Source organism: Alosa alosa, chromosome 23, assembly GCF_017589495.1.
Source record: "Alosa alosa isolate M-15738 ecotype Scorff River chromosome 23, AALO_Geno_1.1, whole genome shotgun sequence".
NCBI classification, from domain to species: domain Eukaryota; kingdom Metazoa; phylum Chordata; class Actinopteri; order Clupeiformes; family Clupeidae; genus Alosa; species Alosa alosa.
This window is the reverse complement of record NC_063211.1, coordinates 9815412-9836232: the sequence shown is the minus strand read 5'-3', so window position 1 is coordinate 9836232 and position 20821 is coordinate 9815412. Positions and strand designations below refer to the sequence as shown.

General features: G+C 41.2%; 2 protein-coding genes across 3 annotated transcripts; one reads left to right on the top strand and one right to left on the bottom strand.

Annotated features, from left to right (window-relative positions):
• On the top strand, window positions 1-10445 carry pum3 (pumilio RNA-binding family member 3). 2 transcript variants are annotated; one of them, XM_048235390.1, is made up of 18 exons: window positions 1-81; window positions 574-659; window positions 813-1118; window positions 1522-1660; window positions 1860-1935; window positions 2195-2288; window positions 2504-2570; window positions 2762-2936; window positions 4009-4112; window positions 4242-4320; window positions 4420-4518; window positions 4637-4690; window positions 5446-5526; window positions 5914-6056; window positions 6492-6714; window positions 6945-7032; window positions 8632-8722; window positions 9977-10445. In XM_048235390.1, exons 2-18 carry the CDS (start codon window positions 581-583, stop codon window positions 10101-10103), a joined length of 2025 nt encoding a protein of 674 aa, XP_048091347.1. In that variant the 5' UTR covers window positions 1-81; window positions 574-580; the 3' UTR covers window positions 10104-10445. The 2 variants fall into 2 exon arrangements, with proteins under 2 accessions (XP_048091347.1, XP_048091348.1); XM_048235391.1 differs by having other exon boundaries at window positions 76-140.
• Window positions 10446-11025: 580 nt separating this feature from the next.
• kcnv2a (potassium channel, subfamily V, member 2a) lies at window positions 11026-15535 on the bottom strand. Its single transcript, XM_048235392.1, has 2 exons — window positions 14088-15535; window positions 11026-12101 (listed from the first exon to the last, which is right to left on the bottom strand). The coding sequence occupies exons 1-2, from the start codon at window positions 15402-15404 to the stop codon at window positions 11763-11765; spliced, it is 1656 nt and encodes a 551-aa protein (XP_048091349.1). The 5' UTR covers window positions 15405-15535; the 3' UTR covers window positions 11026-11762.
• Window positions 15536-20821: the final 5286 nt, after the last annotated feature.

Below are 20821 nucleotides of genomic sequence, written 5' to 3'. Positions count from 1 at the left end.
TTTTACGACAGTTCCCCTGCCTAATCGGTCTTTGCCGTAAAGTGCGTTAAAGCGTGTGTACACTGCGACTCACACGTGAAGGTAAGCTAAGGCGTGAATTTAACTTAGTAATAAACATAGTACCGTCTATGTTATGACAGGTATGACTAAACGCTTGGTCGTGTCTTTGGACCAGTCTCAATTTATACATTGTGTAGAATGTGATGTGTGACCTGATTTACAGGAATTAGATAATGTTAGTTCCCAGACTGCTAGATAGCCATTCAGCACCTAACCAAAGCTCTAACAGTAACATTAGCCTAGTTTACTTCTCTACCGGCACGGGGCTTTGTCAGGAAAATTAAAATATTGGCATCGACACAGCGCATACTGTAGTCATCTGTACACATTTTGTAATTATTGCTGTTGGTCAGGTGTTAAGTCTAGTAAATCCTACAGTTTTCGCTATCTAGGTAGCTTGTTCGCTAGTTAGCTAAGTTAGCAAGCAAGCAAGTGAGTGCTGTTCCTACCTTTCCGTTGACTTGGAATTCATAGTTTGGTGCTTTTGGCATGTGTTTTGTTTTAATGTGACAGTGTCACCATGGACGGAAAGCCAAAAAAGAAGTCATTTGCTCCCAAGGACGGGATAAAATCCAAAGGAGAAGGTGGTGCTATGTCAGGTATGGGTTATTTTCTGTGTTAATTTTCTTATTTATTTTGACAGTGGTGATGAGTTACCCCTCTTTGTTTTCGTTATCTTGAGTTGATAAATGAATGCATATCTTTCACAATTTCTAGTGAAAGGGTTTTCCTTTTTTGTCCTTTTTATATAGGTAAACCTAAAGGTAAAGCTTTAGGTGGAAAGCATCCTTTCAAGCCACACAACACTGGCAAGGGCAAGAAGTTTGATGCAGCAGGAAAGAAATTCAACAATGAAGGAAAGAAGTTTCAAGGTGCAGGGAAGAAGTTTCAGGGAGCAGGGAAGAAGTTTCAAAGTGAAGGGAAGAAGTTTCAAGGAGAGGGGAAGAAATTCCAAGGAGCAGGGAAGAAATTCCCACAAAAGTTCTCCAAGAAGACCCCAACTGATGGAAAATTTTCCAAGAAGAGGAAGTTTCAACCAGGGAAGGAGGGTGAGGATGGTGAGTATTTCTCGAAGTGCTTGGTGAGGGTATAGTACAGGCAGGGGTTAAAGTGGGGGGGAACGGGGAGGAACGCAGTTCCGCCACCTCAGATAAATTAATAATAAATATATTCTTTCATACTAACGATATAGCGCGATTATATTGTTAAAATAAATGGTGAGTTATTTTTTCGCGTGTACAGAGGTGACCAAGAACTAGCAATTCTCGTCCAAAAAGTATTGCTACACCACGATACTCAATATGTTGTCCAATGGTGAGTCATTTTTCCCTGTTGCACTGACACTGGATTTGAGGGTTCCCCCACCAGACAAATCCCACTTTAACCACTGAGTACAGGTCATAACCCCCTGGTTACCTTATAGTAAAAATGGCCATGACTAATGACAATGACCAATTTCAGGTTCAGAGGCAAAGAAACCTAAATGGGATGAGTTTAAACAGAAGAAGAAGGATTTAAAGCAGAATCGTCAGCAAAATGAACGGAAAGAAACATTTCACATCATTACCAGAGCAAAGCAGGTGTGGGAAGCAGTTAGGAGGTGAGTAAGCCATATGTTTGTTGGACTCATTGGACTATGTGTTGGACACCATGATGTAGTGTCATTCATTTGTTCAGCATTTTAGTTGAGTTCTTCAGGCTATGGTTGTTTATGCTGTACCTCATGTCCTGAATTGACCTCACCGTTCACCATGACTGGGTTGAATCTCTCCTAACATTTTGCCTAATCACTTTTCCAGGAAAGACTGTGATAAAGACAAGCGGACCAAACTGATGAAAGAGCTGCATGGCCTTGTACAAGGGAAGATCAAATCTGTGAGTGTGTTGCTGGTTTTCTCATTATGTGCTTAGATCCCACAATATTTGCAAGGATATTGACTGGTTGATTGAAGTTCAAAATGGAGTGAGCAACACGTCTTTTGTTAGTTGTTCTCCTTGTTCTTGGCAGTTTAATTATAATGTAGTCAAAGTCTGATGTTTTTTATATGAAGTATTGCTTTAGATAATAGGCAGTGTCACATTTGGTGGGTTCGGTTGACTTAGTGTGCCTAATGAGAGTTTGTCTGTTCTTCAGATTGCCTTCGCACATGACTCAACACGTGTGCTACAGTGTTTTATCCAGTTTGGCAGTGAAACGCAGAGACAAGAAGTGTTTGATGAACTCAAAGGTGAGTACTCTGCCCTCTGCTGTCACATCGATTAACTGATCCATTGGTGAAGTCTTTCATGTTGGAGTTAGGGTTGTCTGTTTAATATTATTAGTAATGCCCATCAGAAGGCAGTCAGTTTCCTGTTCCAAAAAAGAGCTGATTTAAAGACATACAAATCTTTATTGCTGCCCCCAGGCAGAAAGTCATATGATGTCTTTTCTTCTATTTTTCAGATCACATTGTTGAGTTGAGCAAATCTAAATATGCCAGAAATATTGTTAAGAAATTTTTAATGTATGGGTAAGTCTTATTTTTACTTGCTACTTTTATGAGAAGATTCTCAAACACTTCATATCCACACGTTTTTTTCCCTGGTCTGGTCTGATGTTCCCATATAGTTTGTAGACAATAATTGTTTGTAACTAAGAGGATCTGAGCCATAGTTGTATGTTCAGTAAATGGCCACAGCCTGACTGTCTTTTCTCCCACAGGAGCAAACAGCAGGTCGGAGAGGTGATGGTGGCCTTTAAGGGAAACGTGCGGCAGATGCTGCGTCACTCAGAGGCCTCGTCGGTGGTGGAGTACGCCTACAACGACAAGGCCATCCTCTCACAGCGCCTCATGCTCACCGAGGAGCTCTATGGAAACACATTCCAAGTACTCAAGGTATGGACAGGTTTTTTTTTTTTTTTTTTTTAAACAATTAACCATTTTTTTCTTTTTTTTTTAAATAAAATGATTCCTTTTATTTGATTACGAGTTTGCCAGTTGGCAGTTATTGGTATGTAGCCTAGAGGTTGCTTTGAAGGTACTTGATTTAATCTATGCCCACATATATGCCTTAGATCAAACATAAACATACAAGAATCGCGTGCTACTGCTAACTGTTGGGGGTATACACAGACCTGTGTAAAAATGCATTTGTACTCGTATGAGGGTATGCAGTTGACCGTATTTGGCTCTGTGTACAGTATGGGTACTCTGAGTTCAGTGGTGAAGCTGCGCGTTCTTACAGGGAAGCTATGGTAGGCGCGTAACTGAAGCGTTCCGTTCGCGTTGCGTCTGCTGCAACAATTAGCTTACACTATAATCAATGGAAGTAGCTACACCAGACGTGATTGCGGCGCATACGTTTAAAAAAAATAGACCAGTCTTCTAAAATGGATTTTACGCGTCGCGAACTGAATTCTTCAGTTACACGCCTGGTGTAGCTTCCCTGTAACTGTAAGGGTAAAGCTTAGCTGCATGTGTATATTCTAACCGCTAAAGTCAGAATGTACACATAATGAGATGTCCACATCTACAGTTGATTTGGATGCCACTGTGTGACGTTGTTTATGTATTTTACATAGAGGTGTTTTTATTTTCATGTCATATTTGTTTAATATTTAGTTTTGCCTCAGTGTTTGGTTGGGCTCCTTACTACATTGATTAATCGATTAGTTGTCAACTATTGACTTAATTGGCAAGTGTTGAAAATTCTGCAACCCCAGCTTCTTCTGAATGTTTTCTGTTTAATTTACTGCTTGATGGTAATGACCTGAATATCTTTGGTGGGCGGACAAAATAAGGCCTTTGAAGATGTCATCTTGGGCTTCGAGGAACTCTGATTGACATTTTCGAACATTTTCCGGCCAAACACCAAATTGACTTAACTGTGGATAATGGTGGTAAAAATTGGTCTCCTAGTTACTCATAATTTTGACAGTGTATTAAAGTACAGTGCTTTGTGTTGCAGTCCACAGTTTGTCCCACACTAGACAAGGTTCTTGAAAGTAACCCAGGCAAGTTAGATGGCATCATGGAAGAGATGAAACAGATTCTCACACCTATGTCACAAAAGTGAGTACAACATTTAAAATGTCTCTATTTATACAAATAATATTGTTACATTTTTTTATTCCTACAATACTCCTACAATTTATTTCTGGAATTCACTGAACACTGGAATTCTCTTTCTGTGTGAAACAGAGAAGCGGTTGTCAAACATTCCCTGGTTCATAAAGTGTTCCTGGATTTCTTTCTCCATGCCCCAGCCAAACAAAGAACGGTAAGCATCACACTCTGCTTTAACACTGTCACTGCTTTCCACTGCTGTTTAATGGGGCCGTAGGTTACTGTGCATCTCCTAACTGAGTCCCTTGTGTAGGAGATGATCGAGTCCATCAGGGAGTCGGTCGTGTACTTCGCCCACACACACGATGGGGCGCGGGTTGCCATGCACTGCCTGTGGCACGGAACACCCAAGGTGAGGCCGAATGGTCACATGCGGTCAAGCATCCATCCATCCGTGTTTGTCCGTCATGTAAATCTGTTGTATCTATTCTTTCAAATGAACATTCACTATGCTGTGCTTGCTTTTTCAGGACAGGAAAGTCATCGTCAAAACCATGAAGACCTACATAGACAAATTTGCCATGGTAAGTTAAGTGGTCTTAGATTGTTTTAAGCTCATAGAAAGCAGAGATTTTGTGCGATTTTATAATGTGATGCATATCAGAGTTTCCGCTAGACAAAAATGGTGCCGGTCAAAGTGACCGGCAGAGGTTTCGTTTTCCGGACATTTTGATGATATGCCGGTCAAATATCCTATTATCGCTTCTTAATTAGTCAAATTGAGGAAAACTGGAGACAGGCTATGTAGCTTAAAAAATGACATACTCAGGTTGTATAGAATGCAACATGTTCATTAGCCTAACTTAAACATGCCTAACAAGATCTAGCCAGTATATTTTCATGGACAGCAAGAGTCCGCTTCGTTCGTTGTTTTAAAAAGGCTACGTTGTTTGTTGCTGCTACCCACATTATCTCCATTGGTGACTGTTTACTTACACAGATGTGCACACACAAGAATGAGCGCTCACACCACTACCTCCTAATGCTATACCTCTTTATTTGATAACAATAAATTAAGAAATGTTTCCTATTCTGGGAAATGTTAAGTTTCTTTTTCTTTCGGCCGCAGTTCAATGATACCGTTTAATTGTGCCATAAATTCAGATTGCGTTAGGGGACAGGATTATTAGCCAATTTCAGGCTAATCATTTTCTCTGACAATTTGACCGGAGAGATTTAATTTTGTCGGACATTTAATTTTTTTTTCCGGCCAATGTCTGGTAATTACCGGACAACGGAAACCCTGATGCATATATGTGTGTTCTTTTTCTCTCTCCAGGGCGAGTATGCACACCTGGCACTCTTGGCTGCCTTCGACTGTATTGATGACACCAAATTAGTCAAGCAACTTATCATATCAGTGAGTCATTCCCAAGTTTGACCAAATGTTTGACTACTGTTACCTGTTTCACTGAAGTAATTACATATTTGTGATCAGGAGTTGAAATTAAGGTTCCTTTCACAGAAGTCTAAATGTTTGGACAACATATTTGCACGAAATCACGTTTGTAATTAGTCCTTACACACCAAGGATGACATTCTGAAATTAATTTGTCATCGCAATGAATTTCGTCCTCGTTGTACAAAGACTAATAAGGACACATATTTATTTACCATCATGATATCATGCAAACATTATGTCTGAAAATTCAGACTTTGTGTGAAGGTGCAGAGTGCACTCTGTTCTTCTACAGTATGATAGCATGCATATTCCAGCTTTAACCCAGCTTTACCCTCTGACCTGCAGGAGATCATCTCTTCCCTCACTGACGTCATCAGTAACAAACATGGCAGGAAGGTGTTGCTGTATCTGCTCAGTCCTCGGGACCCAGCTCATCTGCTGCCCGAGATCATCCAGCTGCTGGAGAAAGGAGACGGCAACTCACACAGGTCTGGAACTGCGTGCCGCTGAATAAAATGTTCAGCGTTGTTATTACAAACAGGATGGACAAAAAGTTTCATGGCACCTACATGTTGTGCTTTTAATGTGGGTGGTGGGGGTTATTATTTAGACAGTCACTCCAAATAGTTAATTCCAAGAACTGTCAGGCTAGTTTGTATTAATATCAATATAATGTCATGCTGTAATAATCTAATGAATATTGTGAAGTAAGGTAATAATAATCTAGATATAATATAGTAAAGTAATAATAGTCTAATCAATATAATATAGTAAGGTAATAATCTAATGAATATAATGTAATAATATAATAATTTAATGAATGTAATGTAATAATATCACAATTTAATGAATATAATGTAATAATATCATAATTGAATGTAATAATGTTTTGAATGATGTTCATGTGCTCTGTGCTCCTGCAGTAAGAAGGACACGGCGGTGAGGCGGCGTGAGCTGCTGGAGGCCATCTCCCCAACGCTGCTCACACACCTGACGGAAAACGCACGCACCATGGCCACAGACAAGGCCTCCTGCGTCGCCGTGAGCGACATCCTGGGTGCAGCGCTCGGCGACCTTCGACCTGCCATGGAGGCAGTGGCCGATCTAGCTGCTGACGAGTTTGTTCCTGGTGGTGTGGACGGACAGGTGTGACCACTCAATATGTCTCCACTAAGCTCTCTTTCCCTGCCTCTGTTGTTTATTCCACATTCTACGTCACGTAGTCTGTGAAGACGAGAGCGTTTAATACTTATTAGTGTCTGTTTTTACATTAGACAGCTGCTCGTAGCTGGTCCTTGTGGATGTGACTGCATAATTAAATGGCTTCGAGGCCTGCAATATATTGTGTGATTGCATCCTGATGTCCTCTGTTGCAGCTGCACATGGTGGAACACCCCGCGGGTCATCTGGTGCTGAAGTGGCTCATTGAACAGGACTCCAAGATGAAGGAATCAGGCAGAGAAGGTGAGGGCTGGGGGACCACTTGCAGGCTGTAGCTGCAGGCAAACTGGTTATTTATCAAAGGAAATGTGTTCACATAGGTAGTGTTGCCAACTTGTTGCGCATGAAAATTGCCGAAATTACAATGAAGTGTGAATACCTTTTGGATGTTTCATTAGATGGCCTGTGCAAATGCATTTTGAATATTAAATGTAGCACTGGAGCCCAAGGCAAGTCTTTATTTATACATCTTTGATGTAGAGCTAGTTCAGCTTCACCAGTTTTTGTTTGCAATGTGCCATGCAAGTAATGTGTACAAAATAGAACTCTGTAGAATTGAGTGCTAGGTTTTTAACGTATGAGGTAATAAAGGCAGTATAGTTGTGTGCCAGATGGAGCTATTTAGATGGGGCAGTTTAACACCACTAGAGATAAAGTCGATATGAATAACTATATTGGGCCTCTGGAGGGAGCTGTAACTCTAGAAAACAGCCAAAGTCTACACCGTCATTTGAGTTACTTTACAGCAACACAGTCAGCCATCCACACTACTGTGCTCTGTTTTCATTAGTCATTTTTTATGATTCAAAGAACCATTAAGTCCATTTGCTTTAACAAGCAAATTTATCATGGCCGGTGTCTTATTTTCTTATTGTTAGAAGGGCTGCAACTGCAACTGATGATTATTTTCATAGTTGATAATCAGTTAGTTGTTTGATTGATAAAATGATGGACAATTTTAAGAAACCTTTGAACAGTGTTTCCCAAACCCTGAGATTATTTCTTCTAATGCCTTGTTTTGTGCACAAGCCGCAGATATTAGTTGGAGATAGATTTAGTTTACCGTCATAGAGGTGTAAGTAAAACTGTAAAAAGAAAATATTCAAGTTTTAAGAATCTGCAATCAGAACGTTGAGGTATTTTACTGAACATAATGACCCAAACTGATTAACCGATTTCCAAAATAGTTGGCGATTAATTTCATAGTTGACCATTAATCGATTCACCGATGAATTGTTGCAGCCCTAATTGTTACACGACTGATCACCCTGATCTTCTGACTGCTGTGTCTGGTAACTCTAAACCTGCTGAAATTTCTGAATTTTATTCCATTTCATCACTTCAACACCATTGATTATCTTTTAATGGAGTCTTGATCCCCATCCCATGTGTTATGTTTAATTAATAGAGGCACAGCCTTGATCTTGCATGACTTGCAGAATTGAGACCCTAAATCAGGGATGGTAACTTGTCATCTTTTGGCAAAATTCCCCTTTTTTACTTTAAAGGGATGGCGGAGGCTTGACCTGTCCTATTTTGCCTCCGATTGGCTGACCGTGATGTTCTTACCCCAACCATAAGAAGTCTCACTTCTCATGTGTAAAACTAACCAACACATTAAAACATTTGCCCAGGGATATGGGAGTGGGCTGGTACACTCTTAAAAACGAATGTGTTGAAAATAACACAGCGTGTGTTTTTTTTGTTTTTTTTAACACATCTCTATGTCCAGATAGGGACAACTCGGTTTGTGTTGTTTCTAACACATTAGTTTTAAGAATGTAAGTGAGTGTTGAATAGACAGTGTCAATCTAATGGACTATCTGTTCTGTCTGTCCACAGAACGTTTCTCCAGGGTGTTACTGGACAAGGTGGGGCTAGAGAAGATGAAGGGCTGGACTGCAGTCAACCGTGGAGCCATGGTCCTTGGCTGGTGAGTACACATCTACTCTACTGAGTAAAACACATGAAGTGAATGGAGTGGGATTGAGAAGACACTTTTATCCAAAGCGACCGGGACTCACAACATGGGCTTTGGGTTTCCAACCTGAGGTGCGTTCAAATTCCTTGAACGGAGGCAACGTGTTCATCTAAACAGATGCATGTGAACTATTTTGTGTAAACATTCCATCTCAATGGTAACTCTCTGTTCCACTCCCAACATGTTCCCAGAGAACTACCTCCTCAAACGGTCGCAGAAAACTCGAGGCAAACAGTAAACTGTCTGCAGACGTTCGCCAATGTTCGACTGTGTTTGCGGATTTGTACGCACCCCTGTGCTAAACATTTTTCAGGCGATGATGTCTCCACCACTCCATAAGGGCCCCCTGCTGCACGTTCAGTACTGCACAAACAACATAACTCTACGTAAGGGATAATGTGTCAGCGCCCTGAAGGGACTTATTTTCCCAATAATGACCGGATAATAGGGCGTTCTATACATTATCCCGCTTATTACAAACAACATAACTCTACACATAGATACTAAACGTAGCACACAGTCGATATGAAACAGTACATTATACTTTCAGTACATTATAAATTCACGCTACATCAACCACACAGAGGTTTTCAGTGAAGTGGAGCTCGTAGTTTCAATTGTAAGAACAAGAGAAGAGTTCACTGAAGTTTCTAAGGATGGATTAATCATCCAGGCTTTATGTTTTTATCCTGAAGAGCTTCATTCCCAGCCATCAGTGCTGAGAGAAAAAGCGTCTGAGCATGCTCAGTTGCCCCACTTCTCAGGACTCACACGATTACGCGGGCTCAGGATGCCAATCAGATGCCCGCCCCGAGCTGGGATTACCTTTTCTCCACTCCCCCCTTCTTTTCTTCGCTGCTCTCATCCTCGCCCCCTCTATTCATCCCTCTATTATTCACCTATCCCCTCTCTGACTCTCCCTCCTCCCCTCTCTAGTCCTCCTCTTCATGACGTTGAGCAGTGTTTGTTTTTCATGTTTTTTTTTTTTACTTTTCTCAAACATTTTTCAATTCAGGAAGTTTGTGATTCCAGAACAGACAGACCAGTATTTGTTGTTTTTTAAATTGAACTGATAATCTCACTGTTGAATGGCTTAACACCCATTATTCTACACTGCACAATTTAAATGGTTACATGCAGTGTTGAATGGTCTTTTTTTCCTAATGCATTGCAGCGTAAACATTGTGTTTTGTGTTTGACTTACAGCCTACTTCAGAGTGCAGATGAGGGAGTGGCTGAAGAAGTCAAACAGGCTCTGAAGACCATCGTCCCGGACCTCAAGGAGATCCAGAACTCTAAAGGAGTTGAGGCGCTACTGGAGAAGCTTGGCTGAGGGAGGCAGTTGTGAGAGACACTACCGTGTGTAAGTGATGGATGCTCCAACAGACGGATGCCTCGTTTTTCCAAAACATCTAAACAGGTCTGGAAAAACCTGGGTGCTGTTCACAGCAGGCGTTTGCATTTGTCAAGTGTCTGCCTGAGAGATGTCTCTCTTTGGACCTTCACTGCCACTTTGGTCCTGCCCTGCTGCCATTTGATGTGTGCAGTCTTGTCGTACATACAGTTATCTGCTATTGAATGGACACAGTTCTTGAACTATTTTTTTTGTTTGTTTGAAATGTTGCCATGAAATAATGATTTTTATGTATTTAAATATAAAATACATCCATAACAATTTTGGTCCAGTCTTCCATTCTTAAAAGTCTGCATGTTACAAGTGGTTACAATCCCTATTAGGTTTTTCAGTATTTAAACCCCCCCTTATAATTACAATGAGAATGTTTTGCATTGTGTGCGCAGAGACCAGTTTAAGTCCAGCGCATACCACTGTATACTGGTTTTCAAAACTAGTCACATGGACAAATCCGTCACCACACCCTCATAGTTAGCTGAAATGGTGTATGAAATCTGGGCTCAATATCTGGATGTTTAGGCGCTCACAAATTTGATGTTTTACATACACATTTATTCATATTCCCCTACACCTTCATAGTGGGTGGAGTGAATGCAGTCATGACCTTGTAATTTAAATCTGGAGCATGTTGTCTGTTAGAAGTCTCATACAATCTGCTTGACTGAGTGCGGAGTGAGTAATTGCTTTTACTCTTGACATATCTTTCCCAATCCCTGGCATCCTTCTAGTTTTTACGGATTCATTTTTTTTTTTTTTAAGGATCATCAATGCCTGCATGGATGCTGAACATACTTTTAAATCAAAAGTCAACTTTTAAAAAGAAATCAATCGAGATGGCTAGACTAATTGTGCAATGGCTATTGTAGAATCACTCGACATTTTACCCAATCGGAAAGCATGCATATCAAAACAGAATGTAATCATTAATATTTTTTGTGGCCTGCTCATAAATCGGCTTTATGTGATCAGGTCTTCTGGACTGACAGATTTCCACAGAGCAGGGAAGTATTAGGTTTTTGTGTATGTCCACCAAATGTTGCCTTTCCAACTGATAATCTGAGCTACCCCCTCCTTCCACGACACAGGATTAGAATTTGGATAGTGATCCATCACATCAACCATATAAATATGTGGATTTACATTGTATTTTTTTTATTGTTTGTTGAAGTAGCAAAAATAAAAATTATTTTAAACAGGCATATAGATTTGCCTCATATGTTCACATCATATAGGCCGAGAAGATTTATTTCACTGTGTGGAATATTAGACCCATATAGGCCTAAGATCCAAAGAGATTAGTTCCATCACTATTCAGCATCAAAGATAATCTTGCAGAAATGAGGCAGGCCTCAGTGAATAGATTTATGACTGGTTTACAAATCTGTCCATGCAAATTATGTGAATAAAAAATAAAGTAATGCATAGCTGGTCACCCGATTGAAGTGAATAGGGTGCAAACTAATTCTCTAGCCATGACCGTCTCAAACCTATACAGATATGTGATGTAATAGGCTAGTGCTTTCTAACGGTCCTAGGAATGGAATTGGCTTTCAGTAAGTGCAATACATAATGCCTCAATCAACCGGGAATTCTGTGATGGCAATTCTCAGCTCCCGGCTCGTCGTCGAACGTAGCATAATTTGGCGGCCAAGGCTCCTGCACCCGTCTAGCTTCTATGGAGCCGTCTGCGATCTTTTTAATAGCTCTCTTGACAAAGCGGAGCTTGCCACGGACCTTCTGAGTGGAGGTGAACTCGTGGGATTTCAGTTTGCTATAATAGTCTGAAAATTTGTTGTAGAGAATAGAGATAGGCATGCCGTTCAGAATGATCCCAAAGGAAATGCAGGCGAAGGCGAAGAGCCGGCCCAGGTGAGTCTCTGGGTACATATCTCCGTAGCCCACGGTAGAGATGCTTACCTAAAAGAAAATAATGGACCCATTAGAAAATGTAAGCGTTTGTCTGCAACATATTTTTAAGAGAATATGCTAGGAGAGAGCACAACACAGAATGAATTTCCATTGGGTTCTTAACTGCACAAACATCGATAGCCTTGACCTGTCCCTGACCTCAACACATCGAATTCTCGCTCACCACTGTTGGCCCATTCACACCAATAACGATAACTATAAATAAATATCGTTCTCGTTAATATGAATGACGACGTTCACACATAAACTATAACGATAACGACATGAAGAACGATATCGTTGGGGATCACTTTCAGAGCGATTTTCACAACGATAAAATGCTAATAGCCAATCAGAACCCATCGAATTTTAGCCCTCACATTTATGAGAGACTGAGACAATGAGAGACTTTGTTTATCGTTGTTCAGTGTGAACGCTTTTATCGTTATGGTTATAGTTATCGTTATCGTTCTTGGTGTGAATGGGCCTTTACTGTTAAGGACAAATTGGTTGGCAGCATACATTTAAATGGGAGAATTCTTAACTCTGAAGTGATCAAATATTACTGTTTATTAATTGTCAGTAGGCTAATATGAAGGCAGGCCAATTACGAAAACTGAATCACCTACCAACCAGCTTATCCAATGCTAAAATGTGATACACACATACAGTATTGAACATCTTTTAAAAGTCAAAGAACCTTTTTCATTAAGACTGTATTTAACGTATATTTGGTTACTTGTAGGCGTGACTGGCCTGTTTGCTCACTTAAAGAAAATGTCATGGCATAGTAGCATTTTGGATTTCCCCTACATTTCTGTGACATGCAGTGGATTGGTTTTAACCTACAGTTTAACAGGAGCACAACTTCATGGACAGCCTTGGAATATGGATTACTTTTGTAAGGGACAAGCATGAGTGGCAGGGCCTATCAATGCTGTTACACTGAGACTTGCTCAAAGGAAGTGTTTAATAGCATTACAGAGTGCAGCCCAGAGACACAATCCTGCTCTGGCCCCTGGCCAGTTGATTTGTGCTTCAGCATCCTGACCACCAAGGATAAGGGAAACTCTGTAGGATTGGGTATATATCATTTTGATCAAATGACTGAATTTTGCCATTAAAAAAAAAAAAAGCTATTCAACTTCTCATATAGAATGCAATGAGTAGTTATCCTCACATATTTGGAAATGCTGCATTCAAGGCTTTTTGAAGTTATCTGTGTCAGACAAAGATTATCTTAAGTCCCATAAGCTCCAAAGGGCAGACACTTATGAGCTACTGTTCCATGTAGAATTGTAGACTTATTGTACTAATGCTAATTCTACAGATAACAGAAACATAGCTAAAATGATAACTGCCAAAGGAAATAAAATATGATACTAAGAAAGTTATTTATTTAACAAATTAATCAAATATAAATAATTTGTTGATTCAATATGAAATTAATCAGTTATAATAAATTCTTTAAAACAATACATAATTTGCTACAAATATGTTTTTGAATAATAATGTTGCGCATCAGAAAACTGTAGTTATTTGTTAAAATCAACTGGTGCGTTTCCCAAAACCATAGTTGCTAACTTGTGGCAATGGGTAATTGGGTGGCAATGAGTAATTGCATTGCAACCAACAAAGTTGCTAACTTTAACTTAGTTAGCAACTATGGTTTTGGGAAACGCACCCCTGTAGTATTAAATTGTATTTTTTACAAATCAGATATGCAGTGCACGACAAAAAAAAATGTTGATGATATTAGTTGTGGAAGTGAGTAGGTTAGAATATAGCCTACTCACAAAAATATATATTTTGTTTATGTTAGCCTGTGAACCATATACTCCCTGAGACTAAGACCCCTATGCTTACGGTAATACTGTCAACTGCCCTATAATGTTGGTCTACATACAGAATTGAACAACAACAACTGTATCTGTAAAAGTGTATCAGTCGCGCTGATGTATGAAGGTAGGTGTAGGCATGTGTTAAGGTACTTACAGCAGCCCACCACCAGGCATGTGGTATACTGGTGAAGTTGGTCTTATGGACATCGTGCTCCACCGTGTACACCATGGCGGAGAAGGTGAAGATGCCCATGGCGATAAAGAGGAAGAGGCAGCCCACCTGCTGGTAGCATTGGCGCAGCGTGAAGCCGAACGCCCGCAGTCCAGTGGAGTGGCGCGCCAGCTTGAGGATCCTGAAGATGCGCATGAGCCTCATGATGCGCAGCACCTGGCCGAGCTTGCCCACGCGGTTGACCGTCTCGATGTCGCCGTGGTGTGCACGGTCATCCTTCTCGAGGTACTCGAGGAACATCTGCAGGTACAGCGGCAGGATGGCGATGAGGTCGACCTGGTTGAGCATGCTCCGGCCGAAGCGCTTCAGGTCGGGTGTGGAGATCAGACGCAGGAGGTACTCCATGGTGAAGAAGGCGATGCAGGTGGTCTCCACGTACTCCGCGTGCGAGTGACCGCTCAGCTGACCCGAGGGCGTGGTGTACTGCATCTCCTCTACCGTGCTGAGAGTCATAGCCACCAGGGACACGAGCACAAAGAAGCTGGAGGCCACGGCCATGAGTTTGGCTGTGACTGAGGAGAAGGGCATCTCCATCATGTTCCAGATCATCCGCCGTGTTTCTCCAAAGGCCATCTCCTCGAACAGCTCCTCATGCTCCTCCGTCTCCACCTCGGCTTCGAGTTCCCTCTGGATCTTCAGCTGGTCGTTCAGCTCGTCCTGACGTTCCTCGAAGGAGATGCGGCAGCATCTGTGTGTGTTCTTGATTCGGACGCCCCAGTAGTTAATCTCCTCCAGGAAGTTGCGCGGGCACAACTCGTCCTTGATCCAGAGCACGCCCGTCCGGTAGAAATTGAAAATGTTGTGGAAAATGTCTGGATCCCTGTCAAAGAAAAACTCATTGTTTTGGACAATGTAGTCATCGCATAGGTCCAGCTTCCTGTTGTGGTCGGTGTACGTTGCGAGACGACCTATCCTTGTCTTGGGGTACTTCGCTGCTGCCCGGTAGGAGATCTGGTACACCTTGCCTCCTACATTGATGTTGAGCATGTAGTTCTTGGCTGGTGAGGCTAGCCTCATCGGAGTCATAGCCATTATCTTGTCATCATCTTCATCCTCATATTCAGCATAGATATCATAGATATCTTTGCTTAGCTCCGTCATGGAGTTCCATGGCTTTACCCAGCTGTGTTGGGCGAATGGCAGGTCGATGTCCTCCCCTGGGTCTTTCACTGCTGGGGTTGGACATCCCACCTTGTAGTTTGGAAAGAGGCTTTGCCTCCTATTCTTGAGCTTCTGCATCCTGCCGGACCTGTGACCAATGGGACTGGTAAGTTACTGTATGTCTGGAGGCATCCCTCAGTGTAACAATGCTCTCTAGCACACACACACACACAGGCACACACATAGAACATGTACAGGAGCAGGCTGCGGGTGTCTAATATGCTGACTGAGAGGATCTGGGTGCTTAAAGGTTTAAATACCATTATCCTCTTCCTCTGATCAACTCACTCTGTCTCCGCCCAACCTCTCTCATTCACCTATCGTGAGGAAATCCATAGGGGGTCACACAACATCGGGAGTAACACAACATAGGCCCACAGTTAAACATTACACTTGATAAACATGGGGATACACTCAAATACACACAAATATTGACCCACACAAAGTAATTTATCACTTAGGAATTATGTGTTGTATATGGCACATGGAAAGTGCATAGCACACACTCAATAAAACATTGACCAGTGAGGTGAATTTGAGAATTGATTTGAGAATTAGTCCATTATGCCCTTCTCAAAACACAGTGGCACTTATGTTATGTAAGGATGGTCACTTACAATTATTCACACTTAATCAAATGAAATATTGAACATCTGACTCTATCCACTGCTGCATGTAGACTACGTATGACTGGAGCCTATGGTGTTTCAGGGAATTCTAGTATTTGTCACAAAAAGAAAGCACAAATCAATCAGCGATGGAAAGAGATTTATCACAATTCAGTATCTTTTGCCCTTGGGAATTATGCCCAGGCTTCTTGGGGCATGCAGATTACAAGGCTCAGATTATGAGTTTGTGATGTCATAGGTCAGGTGGCCAAAGCCCTCAAGGTCTTATTTGCACTGCTTTGTAATGCCTGTGAACACATGAACCATACTCCATTGCTTATTGCAAACATTCCAAACAGAAAAAAATAACAGTGCTCACATTTAAAATGCTACTTCATGTTCATATTATATTTGTTTATGAGTGAATTTAAAACCACGCTGGCATCCAGATGTCCAGATCCAGGAGGCTTTTTCGTCATTGATTTGGATAATTAACAAACTCCCACTCCCCAATCTACCCATACCAGACAAGTCTAAACAGCACTTCCAGAAGTACAGTACATGTCAGTTAGATATTCAATTTAACATGAAATGTGTGACTGACTCCAGTAAATGCACTATAGCACACACAGTTAAGTGTTTTTTTTACTTTATGTAGCTAAATTGCTTCATCTGTACAAATACATGCCACCAATATGACCAACCCTCTGGACCAGAATGGACTGGTCTTTGCCACGTCAGTCTACATTAATAAGAACAAAGTGGTTTATCCTGATCAAAAAGCATTGGGTCTCAGTAGCCTCTATATGTATGCATATAATCTGCCCTGCCACATGGTTTATGCAGTTGACCTCTTAGACACAGGTTGTTATAGAGTAATTACATTGACGTGAACTAGTAGCTGCCTGAACTTCTAGCAGCTTAAAATGTGTAGGAATTTTACTAATACACAGAATATTGGCGATCAGAAGCAGCACTGGAGACTTAGTGGTACGAGTCTCCTAACGGAAATGGCAATTCCCCACTTAAAATATAGAGCTCACACACCAAGACTTACATAGATATGTATGTATATAAGTTATAGGAAACACAATGTAGCTATGACCACAATCTAAAAAGAGCTTGTGAATCTATTGAAGTTACCCACAACAACCAGACAGACAATATTCCAGGAAAAGGTTAAAGTGAATATACATGAATGTATTTAAAAGGAACTAGAGTAGAGAAAAAACATGTATAGCCTACATCTGAGACATGGTGTATATTTGGGGGCCAAGCAGCGAAGGCACCCATTCTGTTTCTATCTTTTCTTATTATTATACCTTCTTCCGCCATGGAAGTCAATGGCAGCCCATAGAACCGTCTGGTAAAAAGTTGTGAAATTTGGCACCTTGATTGGGGACAGTCCCATGATTAATTTCATCAAGTTCCATGTCGGCACCTCGAGCGCTTTAGCGCCACCAACAGGCCAAAGTTGGATGTGCGTTCACGCACGTAACTTTTGACCTGTTGACCCGATTGTCAAAAACGAGGTATTGTTGGAATCCTTGGCCCATGCAGGAGTTCAACACACGTCATTTTCCGCCATGATGGATTTTCCGCCATTTTGGATTTTGTCGAAAGTGAAACTAAAGTTTCACGTAGTGCTGGGCGGTATGACCAAAAATGTATATCACGGTATTTTTCAAAATTCTTACGGTTTCACGGTATATGATGGTATTTTTTTACCATGCATAATCAGATGTTCACAGCATTTTCTACAGGTTGAGAGAGGAATTGCTGCAGTACATTGACTAAGGATGGTCTATTTTACGGTCATGATGTAGAATAACTCCACACTAGTGGAAATGCAGTTTTGCATGGCCCCAGAAAATGATGCTGTTTACAAAGAGCCACTCATGATTCTAATGAAGAATCTAATCAGAATGCAAAGACAATTGCAGTCAAAATACAGAAGTTTTACTGTGCAAATTTCACAAACATCTTGGATAAAACCAATACAAAAAGTAGTGCAACTTGCAATAATTATACTTTTTTGAAAATTATACAATTTAAAATAAAACCTCTCTGTTAATATGCTTACTCTGTTAAATAGGCCTATCAGAAATGTATTGTTATTGTGTGGTTTACATGACGTTAGTGGTAGGCTAACGTTAACTTCATGTGGATGTGGATGTCTTGTTAGCCTGCCATGAGCTTCGGTTCTAGCCTAGAAATCTAGACGCACCCTAGCGGCGGCAAATAAATTTGCTCAGCCTGTACGTCTAGTAGCAAACCATAGGAATTTCTATATGTTATCCAATCACAGCGCTCTATTTTGTTAGAGTCTTAAGGCGGGCTTAACAGGATAACGACAGTCCTGCGACGGTGAACAACAAGGAAGGTGGCTATGGCGAACGAAGAGCGGTTGTTTGAATCGGCGTTGGCGTCAACTTTGGAGGAGTTGGACTTGAGCAACACAATGCACTTAAGTCATTCCTTTCGAAGAAGGATGTATTTGCCGTTTTGCCGACCGGATACCGATATGGTCGTAGCGCTGGCCTATTGCATGCCTAGGCAGTTTGAAAGACAATTCTTTGCCCACCCCTTGGATTAAGCGAGGTGAATGGCTCGATTCCAGACTATACATCTCAATGATATAGGATGGCCCGCCAGGCTACTTCGGTTCGGTTCGCTAGGCAAAATATTAACAAAAAAGTTTGTTTTGGTGCACTGATGACAGTCAGGATCATTTCTAACTAGCCAGCTAGTATTGCTCAGTGCATGTCTATAACACGCTTTACTTGCTACCTGGATAATTTCAGCGAATACTCTAAGGAATACTCTAAGGTGAGATGAATGATAAGATCATTAAACTTCACTGTGTTCGGTGGGTTGCTAACTAACGACATCACCTACTAGCCAGCTACAGCTGTTGAACAATCTCAATAGAATTTTCGTGACGGTAAATCCTTTTCAATGCAGTATCCCTTAACGTTTTTCCTTAACTAAAGAAACAATTTAAGGTATTATTATTAGTATTATTTCTGTGCAACACCCTTAAATAAACCCCTTACCTAAGGAGAAATTGAGCCTTAAGGGTCATACTTCAGGGGTGTTTTGTGTTTACCCTCACTATGCCTCGCAGTGGCACCATGCGTGCGTGTGAAAAAAGTCCCGTCTGAAACAGTCGCGCGGCACAGTGTTCCAAACGTTGTGTAATCAAATACACCGGTATGGCGGTATATTAAAAATTCATATCATAACGAAAATATACACCGGTATACGGTGTGAACCGGAATACCGCCCAGCACTAGTTTCACGCCTCACATAGTTTGTCCGATTTTCACGAAACTTAGTATATATGATCTTCAGACCAAGCTGCACAAAAGTTATCCCTTTTCGTCTTCGGAACTAAAACCGCTCTCCCGTAACAGCCAATCGAAATTTGTGGCGAAGCCGCCAAACAGGAAGTGAGCTCATATCTCCGCAACCATTTCATGTATCATAACCAAACTTTGTACATGGACTCATGACCCCATCCGGAGGATGCTCAAAAACTTTGGTGACCTTTCACCTCTAGGGGGCGCTGCAATTAGGAAAAATGTGTTTTGGCCTATAGCTGCTGTTGTGTTTGGAATTAAAATGTACTAGTGGGGTCTGTTAATACTGTTGGAGGTCCATAGGCTGACCCAAGCCAAATTGTGATGTCATTGTAATTGATTCAGCCACCATATTGAATTTAATCAAAAACGCCTAAAAGTTTTCACAGGTCACAAAGTTTGTCAGATTTTCATGAAACTTGGTGCAGATGATCGTCAGACAAAGCCTTTTTGTCTTCAAATCTAAAACCGTTCGCCCGTAACAGCCAAATTAAAATTGTCGGCAAAGCTGCCAAACAGGAAGTGAAGTAATATCTCAGCAAGGTTTTCTCGTATCAAGACTAAACTTACCACATGTGCTCAGGACCCAATAAGGAGGAGGCTCAAGAAATTAGGTACATTTTGACCACTGTGTGGCGCTATAATCACAGGAAGTAGGCTCATATCTCAGCAATGCTTACACATATTGAAACCAAACTTGGTACATGGACTTGAGACCCCATCCTGAAGACGCACAATCAATTTCAAGTCTTTTGACCACTAGGTGGGCGCTATAATCACAGGAAGTAGGGTCATATCTCAGCAATGCTTTCACATATAGAAACCAAACTTGGTATATGGACTTGGGATCCCATCCTGAGGACACACAATACATTTGGTGTACTTTGACCACTAGGGGCGTTATAATTAGGAAGACTTTTTTGCATTGACACCAAACTTGGTACATTGAGTCATAAACACATCCTAAGGACCCACAATAAATTTGGTGACATTTGACCACTAGGGGCTCTGATTAGCAACACTTTCACCTATCGCAACCAAACTTAGTATATGGACTTGGGACTACATCCTGAGGATGCACAATTAATTTGGTGTGCCTTCACCACTAGGGGTGCTATAATTATCAACACTTTCACCACTTTAAACCAAACTTGGTATGTGGACTTAGGAGTACATCTTGGACACACAATAAATTCGGTGACCTTCGAATCCAGTCCAGTCCAATTCAAACAAGTCCAATCCAATCTAACACAACACAGTCAAGTCCAGTCCAGTCCCATTCAATCCAATCCCAACTCTCTGCTTAACTGCTTGGCCCCCCTCATTGCTGCTTGCAGCTATATTTAGAATAAATTCTCTGTTCAAGAAAGGTTCCTGTTCTGGGTGCTGCAGCTACGGGTAGGTGTTTTGTTGACTACAGATTTATATTGTACTACCACAAATTAGACCCCATACTGTGAAGATGCTTTGAAGCTACTTGAAATAATTATAGCTTAGCATGAATAATACTAATCTTAACGAGACC